Source organism: Antechinus flavipes, chromosome 5 (genome assembly GCF_016432865.1).
Source record: "Antechinus flavipes isolate AdamAnt ecotype Samford, QLD, Australia chromosome 5, AdamAnt_v2, whole genome shotgun sequence".
Lineage (NCBI taxonomy): Eukaryota > Metazoa > Chordata > Mammalia > Dasyuromorphia > Dasyuridae > Antechinus > Antechinus flavipes.
This window is the reverse complement of record NC_067402.1, coordinates 64,531,848-64,547,223: the sequence shown is the minus strand read 5'-3', so window position 1 is coordinate 64,547,223 and position 15,376 is coordinate 64,531,848. Positions and strand designations below refer to the sequence as shown.

The following is a 15,376-nucleotide window of genomic DNA, read 5'->3' as shown; positions in this document are numbered from 1 at the left end:
AACAACTGCAGGATTGCTGCCATATTGCTCAATGCCCCTTCAAGTAGGTGTGAAGTACGTGAAGAATGTCTGATCATTTTCCCCCGATAACTTGGCCCTAGATACCAGTCTATCAGAATCATCTGAATTGCCATGGAGTAGTAGAGAATGGAGAAATGTCAGTTTAGTGCCAGTGAGACTAGCAAACCTATTATGTAGAAATCATGCTTAAAGAACCATCCTTATATGATATCAGCAAAGACTCAACAGAAACATATAGAACTAAAGTCAAAAAAGCTTTTAGAAACCTTGTTTCTAGGTTGAACAAACTAAAATGCCAATAAAGGAAACTAAAATTTGACCCTAAAATTAATTCTTACCAGACATCTTAAAAAAAAAAAAAAAAAAGCATAATGCTAATGCTGTGATTTTAAATAGTTAACTTTAAAAGGCTTCCTTATTATTCCAGAGCCTCATTTCCTTCATACCCTAGACAGGCCTCAGGGATTATGATAAATCAAAATTGATCCAAGAATTCAATTTAACTTTGGGATCACTCTAGCTGAAGGTAGAAGCAGCCATTACATCCACCTCATTATAGGCTCCATTTTTTTTTCTTAACTTTCACAACAATAATAAGCCCCAGAAAAGCAAATGGTTTTCCCCAAGTCATCAGAAGAGAAAGCCTATTTTCACACATATACAAGTTCAGAAGTCCTCAGATGCTGTGGCCAGTACATGGATTAAGTATGAATCAAAGTTAGGCCCAATCAGCCCAAAGAAAGAACTGAAGAATATAGTGAATAAGATCTTGTTTATTTAATCACATTAGTCACTTGGCTAACATCAATGCTACATTAGGTGGTATTAATCAGAGGTCTAAGTGTAAAATAAGGTAAAGGGATAACTTCCTACCACCATACCATTTTCAGGTCTTAGCTGGCACACCAGGCTCAGTTTTGTTAGGCTCTCTAGAAACCTAGGGGAATAAGAGAGATGAGGGTATAAAGAACAAACACGTTTTAGAAAATAAGAGCTATGGTACAATGGAAAGTTTAGTCCATTTAAGCTTGAAACAAAATGGAATAAAGAACCAATCACTCAACAATACAACTGAAAAGTGATCAACTTAAATAAAAAAAATTAGACGCTAGAAGGAAAAAATAACTTATAAGCAAAAAGGTAAAGGAAATTAAAACCAATACTAGAAGCATTTCATAGAGATTCAACTGACATACCTGGCCTGGGATAATTAAAATTAGCATTAAAGAGAAGGCTGAAAAAAGAGAGTTCTCCTCCCACAGACAATTCTGGGTAAGGGAAAGAAGAATGGATATTGCACATTTAGGCACTATCCAAATTACCCAAAACAACACATATGAAAACAGTACAATCTTGGTACTTTTAACACTGTAATAGATCAGATCAAAACATTTATTGAGCATTGATTCCTTGCAACAGAGCCTCAAATATACAAGCTAATCCTGCAGTTAGATCATCTTCTAACTATTTTTTTTAATTTAAGAAAGACACCACTAAATTTCAGACAAAATATATATATATATATATATTTAAATCTTTACAATAAATCAAGAAACATATAGGAGCTTGTATACTGTATATTTCAGTTTATTTTGGTACTCATTTCCAGCTCCCTACAATTCAAATAATCCTGGTGACAGTGTACAACTTCTACTTTTTGCTTTTACAGCTTTAAAGCAAATAATACATTTGAGTGTATTTTAAATCTGTGCAAATAATCCTTCAGAAGAAATCTCCAAGACTCTGTTTGTAGAGGCTATTCTGTCTCTCAAAGACGCTTAGTGAAATTTGTTTTGTTTTTCTTCAGATAAAGTGCTCCTGTCCAGCAGAACCCAAAGGCCTTCAAGAGTTATTTTTTTTTCTGTTGTTGTTTTTTTTCTCCATCTAGTTTAACTTGGATAAAACTTGGTCATACAAATTCCAGCTTCCCATGCCCACTGTACATTCCCCAATGAACCAGCGAGAGAATTTTCTCGTTGCTGAGGTCAGTCTGTCTCATTTTGTCACAGGTCATACAACAGTTCTCATGCCCGCTGACCGGGACCATGCACTCTAAGTCCAACTTGGCCACCTGGCCCTTTTTGGAATGGTGTCCATGAAAACTATAGTGCAAACGAGAGATCATCTGCTGCCGCTGGTCCTGCAGTCTCTTGTTCTCACTGCGGAGCATCCTCAGAGCCAGCATGATAAGCAGCACCAAGATCAGCCCTCCGGCGATGGGGACCGCGATGACGGCTGCTCGGAACCATAGTTCCTTGGAAGAGGTCAGCTCCTGGACTTTGGTGATGAGATTTCGGCTGCTGTCGTGCTGATAGCGGCTTCCTTGCCCTGCTGGGAAACAAGAAAACCATCAGTGCTCTTCATTTTAATTTAGTCAATTTTAGCATATCCCATTAAAAATACACACACACACACACACAAGATTGCAATAAAAAAGACCTCGTGGCCTGGAAGTCTCAGTCAGGCAACCCCAACCCATTTTTAAAATAGGATGAGATGGACTCCGATGGCTAAGTCACCCAACGTGAATGAGGACTGATGTTCTTTAACCTCTTAGAAAAGTTGGAAAAAACCCAGGCCGAGCCTATTAGGCAGACAGACAGCTAATGCTTGTGCAGACATAAAAGCTACTCGAGAGAGACGCATTTTTGCATCCAGCCATGCTTCTCCCACTGGTATCTCTAATTACATTAACAACAAAATCAATAGCAGACATACAAAGTCTTGGCTGTCACAGGCCTATAGATCAGGCCAGAGATTTCGTTTACAAAACCGCCTTCTCCCTACCTGAAGCCTCCCCCTTGGGAGCCGGGAGAACATCATGCAGTCCTCTATAATTGCACATATCTTCATGACAACATTCCAATGTGGGCACAGCGGTGCCGGAGTGGTTTTGTGCCTGTTTGGCTTGGCAGATGTCTGCTGTGCTTGCAAGAGAGTCCAGGCAGCCATGAGTAAGTGGGGAATTCGTGTTCTGGGGGTCAAGAAGTCTCGAGAAACAGGCATTCAGCTCCGATTTACACATATAGCCAGTTGCAACACAGTGGGCTGCATCACAGTAGCATCGGATTTCACCTGAAAAGGAAAGAAATCATGTCAAACTCAGCTGCCAAACACCAATTCCCCAAATGGAAGCAGTGGTGAGGGTGGGAGTGAGGGAGGGGACAGGGAGAGATAGAAGGGAGAGCATGGAAAAGGGGAGGGGGCAGCCTACAGGAAAATTTTCAGTAGCTAGTTTACTAAAGTAAAATTTCATCTTTGCATTGAGGCATCTTTTATTTATTTTGGGGAGGGAGGGGAACAAAACATTAAAATATACTAAGAGAGAAGTTATGAGTGAAAAGTTACTTTAGAACATTCAGCTGTACTTTTTATTATCAACATGGAACATTATTAGGAAAGCACTTGGGATAATTAGTGACTAAATTCCAGTTCCTATTAGAATTCTATAATGCAACATTCTGCCCATAAGCAGAGTTTTATAGTCACAAATTTCTAAAGGGCTAGCAGGTAATTAAAATGGTACTTAAAAAAAAAAAAAAAAAAAGTAGTAATTTCTTTTTTTTTTTTTGCTTGACTCCCCCCCCCCCTTTACAGGAAAGGTAAATTACATTATTTATTCACTTCACTTCATTCCCACATGACCAGAGAACATAAAAATGCTGGGCTTTTTGATTTTGTCAGTATAAATATTTGATCGGAACTGCTGAATTGTTTACTACCTCTAAGAGCTGTGCCAAGGTTTAAGAGCTTTACCTAACACCTTATAAAGTTATTAAGTAGAACCATAACAATCTAGAAACTTTTTTTAGTCAGAGGCTTTAAAAACTATGAAACTGGGCAGCTACTCTGCAATGTCTCCAGAAAAGGCAACTTTTCCTATAAAGATCTTTTCATGCAAAGGAGATTTTTTTTAGCCAGTATACTGTAAAATGGGCACCGGGTAGTTTACAATTAGTGGTTTGTTTGCCAAAGTCAATTTCTTTCAACCTAAATGGAAAGTCATAAAAAGAAGCAAATCTGCAAAATGTTCAAAAGTCTCCTCCCTTCTCTCCCCTCCCCTTCATATTAGGTCACCCTCCCTCTTCCAGTTTTACATGAAATTCAACATGTGACCTAAAAGGGGAAACATTTAAACTGGAAAATCCTTCACTGCTTGTATTAACAACAACAACAACAAAATCTTTCAGGAAACCTCAAAAATTTCTGATTTTTAAAAGTTTCTTTCATAAAACCCATTATGTGAGCTCCGTCACCTCTTCTGAGCAATGTGACACTTTCCTGTGTCAAAATTAAGGCTCAACTATTCCAGGATCCAGTGTTATCAGTAATCTTGAAGTCCCAATCTTGAAGTCTCATCAGAACAGACTTCACTCATTGTTCTATGAAGGAACTAAGGCCATCTTTCACTTGAATTAATGCACCTTCTTTCCATGCTAGGTTTCCAAAATCTGGAAATCTGTCCTGCATTTGAAGTCTAAACTCTGAGAATAAATGCCAGTGATTCTTTTATAAGCCTATTCTTTCTAAGCTCATTCACAAGCACTACATGGCCTGTGAAAGGTGAATCACCTGATTTTTCTGTCTCACTTTCAGCCCATCTTGGCCCCCAAGGCTACTCCAGCCACACTACTCTAGTCTCTGAAACAAAAACACACACAAAACATTCTCTGGTAGCTGGGTTTAAATACTGGTCAAAAGATGAAGTATCTTGCTCCTAGTCTGAATTTATTCTCTTGGTCTTAAAAACTCAAAGTAAAGTGAGCTTCATTTCTTCTCTCCTCTGTGTGCTCCAGCCCCAGGTTCAGGAAGTTTTTCCTCCCCTCGACATTTGCCAGTGTTTTTCATGTAATATCAATAGATCTTGAAGGTATGATGAAGCTCATAAATCCTTGTAAACACTAAAGAGCCTTCACTTCCAAACTTCCAATTTGGGAAGTGAAATAAAAGTAATTTGCTTTTTAAAAAAAATTTGACCAATAGTAAAACACTTTAATTATTACAATGGGAAAACTGAACAGTAGATGTCATTCTAAATGTAAGACCCTTTTTAAAATGTTGCATTTTTATTGACCTAAAATGGTCTAATAAACAAATTTTGACAGGCTAGTCATAAGATTGTAACAACTCTTTTTAATTAGAGCCACATTTTTTTTTTTTTGCAAAGAGAATGGACTTTTGTACCACTGTATTAAAACTGTATTTTTTTGTCGTTTCATAAAGTTTCTTCCTGTGGTATGCAAAAGGCCAGAAAGGGTATTGGTATTTTGAAACAGTGAACAATGCTCTTCTGTTTGCCCCCCTTTCTTGTTACTGTATGTAGCTATTAAACAAAAATGTCTGCTTTTAGTCAAAGATGGCTACAGGAGACTGCAGGCTTCCCTTAAAGCTTTTGAAGTTAACAGCAGTCAGAAGTCTGTGATCCCCTAATTATATCATTATCAGGCACATAGTTTCAGTATCTGTGACTTCACATCAGTCTCAGTCACTCCCTGTTCTGCCTGCCTTTGATGGGGCCAGAAGGCTTCCCTCTGCAGGCTGCAAGGGCTGTTATTTAGGGTTAATTACACCCTTCCTTCCAAAATAAATAAATACTGTAGCACATCATCATCACTGTGCTAGCTTATCCTTTAACCTCATGCAGGGAACATGGCAATTATAGGAAAGGGAGGGGGGTGATGGAAAAGCTAAATAGCGCTCCTTACTTAAAATACATATATTATCTATTCACAACCTGGTATAGGGATGGGAGGAAGGCGAATCTAACAAAGTGTAAAGGAAATCCATCCGTGTCTACCTGAAGGGTGAAAGACTGCGGTTAAGAGAAGGTCCAAATAACACCACCTCCCCCTTTTTCGTGGGGAGATCCGGGAGAAGTAAGAAGTGATTGGTAAAGAATAAAGAGATGTAGCGGCGAATGCACATCCTCGTCTGTCCCAGCAATGGAAAGCCACACTCTCGTACATTCAGACACGCTGACACTCACACATAAGCTAGTCAGAGTGAGGGGAGGAAAAGCTCTGCCGATCCGTTTCCTCGCCCGCGGCCCTCGGGGAAAAGAGGCGGTGCTCAGAGCCTGGTTAAGATGGCCCCGCTCCACGACTGGAAACGTTCAGAAGTTCATTAAAGACAGACTAACAAAAACATTTTGACAACCACTTGCCCCGGAGGTCTGACTTTACATCAATGAACCGGGCCAGCGACTCGGAGAACGGGACAGGGCAGCGGAGGCGGAGGGAGCAGGAGAGGGCGGGGAAGGAGGGAAGAAAAGAGAGAGCCCGAGTCCGAAGGATCCGCGTCTCCAGCAGCCCCAGAACGCACCGCCGCCACTTCTAAGAACGCACCAACTTGTTGTGACCTGTGGGCCTCGACGCGCTGCGGGAGGAAATCTCACTCGCTGCTAACAAAGGCTTGGCAGCCGGCTTCAAAGCCCACTTGGCCCGGGTGCATGAGACGGATTCCCCTCCACCCCCAGCCCGCGCTGGGCCCCGCGGACAAGCTGCGCGGCTCCACACCACTCCGCTACGCTTCAGAGACTCCATGCTCACTATCCCCCCAAGTGGAAAAGCCGGGGGATGGGGCTGGTGGAGGAGGGAGCAGCAAATTGGGGGAAAGAGAAGCCCACCTCCCCAAGAAATCTGGGAGACCCGGATCGCCATTCTGATCATCACTCTAGCGTGGAGTCCACGCGCGCGGACATACACGCAGAAACACACACAGACTCACACACGCCCTGCAGCCGCCCCCACCTCAAGCTCCCCGGGGTGCGCCCGCTCACTCACCTTTGGTGAGCAGGATGGCCATGGCGCACAGCTCGATTTGCAGCCAGATGAAGATGTAACTGGAATGGCGATCCATTTAACCCCCCCACCCTGGCGTCGCGCCCCCGTCCGGGGCTCCCGATGTCGGGGGGGCTCCGCGGCAGCCTAGGACGCCCCGGCCGGGCTGCTCATGGGCTCTCCGCAGCTCGCAGCCGACAGACTGATGGACTGGAGCGCAGCCAAGCGGCCGGCGCCCCCGGGTCGCCTGCAAGTCCCCGCTCGCCTCCTCCGTCTGTCTTTCCCAAAGGCCGGCGGGTCGGGGCACAGTCCGCGGCAGGAGCCAGTGCCCGCCGGCTGCTGGAGAAAAGAGGAAAGGCAGGAGGAAAAGTTTTGCCGCCGCCTCGGCCAACCCAGGTTGCCCAAGTCCGTCCGGGCACTTCTCTCCAGTTGCCGCCGCCGCCCGTTTCTGTGGCTCCAGTCCGGGGATGCGGGCTCAGCCTGCCGGGCCGGCCGCACCAACCAGATCGCTCTCTTTGAAAGAAGAAAACGTTTGCAAAGCTCCTAAGGGCTCTCGCAGCGGCGCCTCTCCGCTCGGCCTCAGCCAGAGCCTCTGCCTCGGCTTGCTCTTCTCCTGTGCTGTAAATAGCGCCGAGGAACCCCGAGCTCAGCCCGCCGGAGCCCCGCCCCCTGCTCCGCCCCCTGGGAGCGCAAAGAAGCGCAATGCTCGGCCCGGATTGGCTCAGCAGCTTTTGTCAGTCAATTTCGCAGGGGGAGGGGGAGAAGAACAAGAGGGGCTCGAGGGAAGGGGGCGGATTTGGCTTCCAAATCTCCGGACCTGGAAAGCCTGAATCTGCTAAACTGTAGCGTGCAGCCGGTCTTCTCAGGGTTTCCTCCCACTCATCACACACACACACACACACACACACACACACACACACACACAAAACACGCCTTTCCTAAGGGTACGGGGGTCACTCAGCATCTTGTAGTCCCACCCCAACTTTAGAATATTATAATGTCTTGCATTTATACAGTGCTATACAAAGCGCAGTCCTCACCACAGCGCCACGAGGTAGGTAAGTACCATTGTTTTACAAATGAGGAAACTGAGGGCAGACACGGAGGGATGCCCTTAATCCGCACAGCTAGTGTGGGGCTGAGCCGACTCTCGAGCAAACGCAGCTGCTCCGATGCTCTTTTCTTGGCCCTGCGCTACCTCTGCATCCCAACTGCATTTCATTTTACTCATGCTTGCTCCCTGTCGATTAAAGCCTCGAGTAAACATCTCCACTTTCCTCGATCTCCCCACTCGTCTCTTCGCCCCCTTGGACTCAGAGCAGCGCACCCCTAGTGAACAGGTGCTGGTCCCGCAACCTTCGGTTCTGGGCATCCCGGGACAGTCCAGTCGGGCTGTTTGTTACAAGAGCCTTTTTGGAAATAGTAGGAAAAGAAGCCTCCAACCCAGGGGCACACACAGAGCTGCCAGGCTGGGAGAGAAGGTCGTTATCAGCTGCCTCCCATTCTTCTCCCTGCCACACTCGCCCGCCTTGAACCACCCTCCCCGTGATCAATAAAGCCCAGACAGACAGACTGTTGATCAGAAGGAGCCGAGTTGGTTCTTTCTCCCCAGTAGACTGGGTACGAGTAGCCAGCTAGAGACACTTAACGAAAATTAGCAAATCCAAAAGCACCAGGCGCCAGTGAGACGACACAGACCGAGACTGACACTCAATTATCCCCCCAAACAATCGCGGGCAAACACACAGGCAGAACCTGATCAATATCAGTCCCGCAGTGATCTCCTTACTGAGATGCTAATTCACTTATTAGGGCTTGCTCTGAAGCCAGCCAGCTAACACACCCAAGTCAGGTTAGCTCTTTGGGGATTTGGTTCAAAACTCTCTCCAAAGAATTCCCCACAGGACTGCAACAAAGTAGCTTCAAAACCACTGGCTAACTTGCCGTTTAGATCAACCTATGCAAACTTCTCCAACCCAAACAGGTACAGAATAGACACTGTTTTCTGGTTGTTTGAATATATATATATATATATATATATATATATATATATATATATATATATATATATATCTCCCTGGAGACACGTTTACTTACTTTATACTAAGGTGGCAGGTGTTAAGTCAAATCCCTTAAAATACTCGTGAATGTTAGTACTAAGAAATATGAACCGATCCTTTGGATGGAATCATCTAAAAACGTTCTAGCTTTAAAGTTGAAAAGATGTTAGATATTAAACAAATTTTATCCAGAAGGATAATGACCTTTGAAAAGAGATCTTTCCATAGAAAATGCTTGGAAAAACTTTGAAAAGCTGTTGTTAAAAAAAAAAAAATCACTACATTAAAGTCCATTTGAAGAAAAAGAGGGGCAGATCAAGTATTGAGGAAGAATTAGTTCTGAGGCAAAAGTATAGAGCTGAAGACTTCGGTAGATACCTTATATTTCTCAAAGACTATGTCATTCTGCCTTTGAAGTAAAGTTTACTTAAATCAGGTTTAAATCTTTGCAATTTATTTCTTTTAACCAACTAATAATTCTATTTATTATGCAGATTATTCATAAATTAGAGAGAAAAAACTCTGAAATTTTTAAGTTGCCAACCTTTACTAGTCATCTAGAAATTAACTATCCAACTTGAATGTTGTTAACCAGTTAACCAAATGTGGCTTTTGGGGAGTGATTTTAGAAGTATATATAGGTATATAATAATTAGCACTTTATTTTATTCTTTCATTATGTATGCATCCTTTTAAAAAAAAGTTTTTATAACAAAAATACATTCAACCTTCTCTGATAATTCAGAACAACTTCTTTTTGATGATTCCTCCAACAGTACCTTGAGATAGTTTCATGACTGTAGAAATTTTTAATGGTTGAAAATTATGTTCAAGAAGAATACTTCCCTCAAGATTTTATAACCACTATGAGTATGATGGCATTGGAAAGGAGACAGTGTTTCAAATGACAGGAAAAAGTCATTTTGAGAAATGACTATGAGAAATAAAAAATTATTTAGGAAGAGTATAGCAGGCCTTCAGCAGTTAGCTTCCTTGTTCTCTTCCGGGTAAAAATGGTTATATAATTTTCATTAAAAATTTAAGATAACTTTTTTATCCCTTATTTTCAAAAATTGCCAGAAAGGATATTTTTAATGATAGCTTTTTATTTTCAAAATATATGCAAAGATAGTTTTCAACATTCACCCTTGCAAAACATTGTGTTCCAAATTTTTTCCCTCCTTTCCCCCATCCCCTTCCCTAGACAGCAAGTAATTCAATATTTCTTAAACATGTTCAATTCTTTTACACACATTTGAAAGGATATGTTTATAACCAAAAAAAGGAAAGAAAATCTGGTATTCTTTGGCTTTTCAGTTTAAGGAAACTTTCATTCTCTGGGACAAAAAAAGAGAAAAAGAGAGATAGGGGGAGAAGGAGGGAGGGAGAGAGAGAGAGAGAGAGAGAGAGAGAGAGAGAGAGAGAGAGAGAGAGAGAGAGAGAGAGAGAGAGAGAAGGAAATTATGTTATAACCACGAAAAATTGCTCAATCTGTTTTTGACCAAGAGCCACAGGACCACACCAAGCATTAATAATGTTTTTGCTGCATCCTTCTTTGAATAAAATTCTAGATATGATTTACATGTGAATGTAAGTCCTCACTACTATTCATTTTCATGTTTGCCATATGCCATACAATCATTTTCTAAATTTTGTTTTCATATGGAAACTACAGAAAACAAAAATAAAAGCAAAGTATTTTGTTACAGCACCATTGACTGCTACTGTATTTGAACATCAAAGAAAAAAACCACTACTTGCCAAAGTTATATGTAATTCTCACCTTCAGGAATTTCTTTCCATGATACTGAAGAAAAATATTTTTTGTTTCATCAGATTCATAGAAAAAAAAAGCAATCATTTTCAAGTTCCTACCTGGCTCACAATAGTGAAGCTATGCCTTGTATTTTAAATGATAGAATCAAATATTTAGGCATGTTCTACAGAATTTCCAAAATACACAGACTTTTCAGCAGAAGTCAGGTGAAATCTAGAATTCCCAGGAGCACCTTTTTAAAATCCCATATTCTTAACAGCAGTTGGAAGTTCAGACCTAAAATTGACTTTCTTTGCAGTAAGGTCAGAGGTGGGAGATTAGCCCGGTTCAAAGAAATGACAGTCTAGTGAAACATTTTTTTCCACCAAAATAGAATGGCAGATAAGAGCTGCAGAGGCCTGGGGCAGTGTGATAGAACCTGGGAGGAAAGTTAGCCCAGAGCTTTACTTTTGTTGACTGAAGCCTACATTCCAAAAGGGCCTTCCTCCCTCCCACAGACAAGTATAAATACAATGAGGTCTTACAAATGGACCACAGATTCACTTACCCAGTTTCTCTTTTCCCTCAACATGCTTATGAAGTACCTTTTTGATCAGCAAATCATCCTATCATAGACACAATAATTTAATGAGTCCAGCTTAATTATCAAAGGAACATATTCCACAGCGTTCATGGCCTCTGAATATGTCATAGCTCTGTTCAGTGCTAGCAGAATCTTGGAGAGAGCCATAGGTTTTCTTGGCAAACATACTGGAAAGGTTTGCCATTCTTTCTCCTGCTCATTTGATAGATGAGGAAACAGAGTTAAGTGACTTGCCCAGAGCCACAGAGCTAGTATGTATCTGAATCGGGATTTGAATTCTGATCTTCCTGATTCCAGACCAAGTATGTATCTGAATCTGGATTTGAATTCTGATCTTCCTGATTCCAGACCAAGAACTTTTATCCATTGTTCCATCTAGATCCCCAAAGACTATGTGATTGACTCTTTATCTCTAGAATGCCTTTCCTCTAAATCCCATCCCCCAGTCCAATCGTTCAATGTTTAGACCTTCTCATCCCTCTGTCTTTGATTAATTATATTATTAATTACACCTCTAATCAGAAGTCCTTCACCTCTGATAGTGGACCTTCCACTTGAGATCTTATTATAATAGTTAATATGCATATAAAATTTTAAGATTTCTGAAGTAATTTATAAAAACAACACAATCCATAAGTCTTAGTGAAGTTTTAAATTTTTTAAAAAGTTTTAATCAGGATTAAACTGCACTAAGGCTTTTTGAATAGCCTGTACTATCTCAATTAATCCTCACAGGAAAACTGTGAGGCAAGTGCTATTATCTTTATTTTAATGGTAAGGAAATGCAGGCAGGTTAAGTGATTTGCCCAGGATCATATAGTTTAAAAGTTTCTGAAGTGAGTTTTGAACTCAGGTCTTTCTGAGTTTCAATGCAAAATTCTCTCTAGTATGTCAAAGTGTTTCCCATTGGTTAAAGAAACACAACAACATCTTTATTAAAACTAATCTATTCCCAATTTTCATTCATCTGTCCTACTGCTTGGGGAAACTATGATCCAACATTAATTTCAATATAGATTTATTAAGCACCTGAATTGTGAAAAGTATTATGCTAAAATAAGAAAGAAAGAAGGAAAGAAGGGAAAAAGGAAGAAAGGAAAAAAGAAAGAAGGAAAAAAGGAAGGAAAGAAAGAAAGAAAAAAGAAAGAGAAAGAAAGAAAGAAAGAAAGAGAGAAAGAAAGAAAGAAAAAAGAAAAGAAAGAAAGAAAGAAAGAAAGAAAGAAAGAAAGAAAGAAAGAAAGAAAGAAGGAAGGAAGGAAGGAAGGAAGGAAGAAGGAAGGAAGGAAGGAAGGAAGGAAGGAAGGAAGGAAGGAAGGAAGGAAGGAAGGAAGGAAGGAAGGAAGGAAGGAAGGAAGGAAGGAAGGAAGGAAAGAAAGCAGGGAAGGAAGGAAGGAAGGAAGGAAGGAAAAGAAAGAAAGAAAAAAGAAAAGAAAGAAGGAAGGAAAGAGCCTCTTACTGCAAGGAGTTGACATTCTTTGAAGGGACTATACCATGAATTCATTCGCTGGGAATACACAAATATCAAAGTAGGATATACAGAGTAACAGAGAAAGCAAAGTATTGGAAAATTGAGAGAGAGAAACAGAAAGAAAGAGAGATAATTAGAGAAAGCTAATACATCAAAAAGCAGAATTTGGGAAGGTTTCAAGCAGGAAGTAGCAAATTATAAGATGATGACTCAAATTTTAATATTAAAGATATGAAAATATCTTAGAGTTGTATTCAGTTCTCCAAATTTAAATAACATAGACAATGTTTTCAAATAACATGCTTCTGTCATTTTAATTAAATTTGGCAAATGGATAGAGATCTGTGATTCCACTGAATCTATAGTCTTAAAAACTACTAATTTGAAGGTAAAAGATGGGTAATATTGTTCACTGATCCATTTTTTTCCTCCTGCCCCCCTTTTCTTTGACCAACCATCTTTGACATTTATGCAAGTTTACAAATTTCTATTATCTATGCATGGCCTTCCTTGGTCTATTTTCAATTGATTTATGTTTACTTTATTTACATATTTAGCTTATTCCAACAAATTTATCACTTCATAGACATAGTTTCAAACATGCAAGTTAGAGGAAGGAGCTTCTTAATTTTCTGATGAAAAAATTGTATCACTTAGCCACCACCCACCAGAAGTGAAACAAGTCAAGGCCATCCCTTGAGTTCAGTTCAAATATCCTAAAGTCTTTTAAGATTACATTGTACCTTCCAAAGCATTATCTTATTTGATCCTCACAACAATTCTTTTTTTTTAATTTTTTATTATATCATCTTTTTATTTACATAACATATGCATGGGTAATTTTTTTCAACATTGACCCTTTGCTGGGATAATTGGAAATTAGTATGGCAGAAATTAGGCATGGACCCACACTTAACACCATATACCAAGATAAGATCAAAATGGGTCCATGACCTAGGCATAAAGAACGAGATTATAAATAAATTAGAGGAACATAGAATAGTTTATCTCTCAGACTTGTGGAGGAGAAAGAAATTTGTGACCAAAGATGAACTAGAGACCATTACTGATCACAAAATTGAAAATTTTGATTACATCAAATTAAAAAGCCTTTGTACAAACAAAACTAATGCAAACAAGATTCGAAGGGAAGCAACAAACTGGGAAAACATCTTTACAGTTAAAGGTTCTGATAAAGGCCTCATTTCCAAAATATATAGAGAACTGACTCAAATTTATAAGAAATCAAGCCATTCTCCAATTGATAAATGGTCAAAGGATATGAACAGACAATTTTCAGAGGATGAAATTGAAACTATTACCACTCATATGAAAGAGTGTTCCAAATCATTATTGATCAGAGAAATGCAAATTAAGACAACTCTGAGATATCACTACACACCTGTCAGATTGGCTAAGATGACAGGAAAAAATAATGATGAATGTTGGAGGGGATGCGGGAAAACAGGGACACTGATACATTGTTGGTGGAGTTGTGAACGAATCCAACCATTCTGGAGAGCAATCTGGAATTATGCCCAAAAAATTATCAAACTGTGCATACCCTTTGATCCAGCAGTGTTTCTATTGGGCTTATATCCCAAAGAAATACTAAAGAAGGGAAAGGGACCTGTATGTGCCAAAATGTTTGTAGCAGCCCTGTTTGTAGTGGCTAGAAACTGGAAAATGAATGGATGCCCATCAATTGGAGAATGGCTGGGTAAATTGTGGTATATGAATGTTATGGAATATTATTGTTCTGTAAGGAATGACCAGCAGGATAAATACAGAGAGGCTTGGAGAGACCTACATGAACTGATGCTAAGTGAAATGAGCAGAACCAGGAGATCATTATACACTTCGACAACGATATTGTATGAGGACATATTTTGATGGAAGTGGATTTCTTTGACAAAGAGACCTAACTGAGTTTCAATTGATAAATGACGGACAAAAGCAGCTACACCCAAAGAAAGAACACTGGGAAACGAATGTGAACTATCTGCATTTGTTTTTCTTCTCGGGATATTTATACCTTCTGAATCCAATTCTCCCTGTGCAACAAGAGAACTGTTTGGTTCTACAAACATATATTGTATCTAGGATATACTGCAACATATCCAACATATATAGGACTGCTTGCCATCTAGGGGAGGGGATGGAGGGAGGGAGGAAAAAAAAATTGGAACAGAAACGAGTGCAAAGGATAATGTTGTAAAAAAAAAAAAATTACCCTGGCATGGATTCTGTCAATATAAAGTAATTATTAAATAAAAATTAAAAAAAATAAAATAAAATGAATCTAAAAAAAAAATTGACCCTTGCAAAATCTTCTGTTCCAAATTTCCCCTTCCTTTTCCCCATTCCCTCCCCTCCCCCAGATGGCAAGTAGTCTAATACATGTTAAATATGTTAAATTATATGTTAAATCCAATATATGTATACATATTTATGCAGTTATCTTGCTGCACAGAAAAAATCAGCTCTAGAAAGAAAAAAAATCTGAGAAAGTAAACAAAAATGCAAGCAAACAACAACAGAAAGAGTGGAAATGCTATGTTGTGATCCACACTCGTTTCCCATAATTCTCTCTCTGGGTGTAGCTGATTTTCTTCATTACTGGACAATTGGAACTGGTCTGAATCCTCTCATTGTTGAAGAGAGCCATGTCCATCAGAATTGATCATC

At 40.1% G+C, this 15,376-nt stretch overlaps 1 protein-coding gene across 2 annotated transcripts; it reads right to left on the bottom strand.

The window, feature by feature from the left end:
- Nucleotides 1-774: 774 nt before the first annotated feature.
- On the bottom strand, nucleotides 775-6,902 carry BAMBI (BMP and activin membrane bound inhibitor). Of its 2 annotated transcripts, none has more exons than XM_052001172.1 (3): nucleotides 6,804-6,902; nucleotides 2,809-3,096; nucleotides 775-2,352 (listed from the first exon to the last, which is right to left on the bottom strand). In XM_052001172.1, the coding sequence occupies exons 1-3, from the start codon at nucleotides 6,877-6,879 to the stop codon at nucleotides 1,931-1,933; spliced, it is 786 nt and encodes a 261-aa protein (XP_051857132.1). In that variant the 5' UTR covers nucleotides 6,880-6,902; the 3' UTR covers nucleotides 775-1,930. The 2 variants fall into 2 exon arrangements, with proteins under 2 accessions (XP_051857132.1, XP_051857133.1); XM_052001173.1 differs by having other exon boundaries at nucleotides 775-2,349.
- Between the last annotated feature and the right edge of the window lie 8,474 nt (nucleotides 6,903-15,376).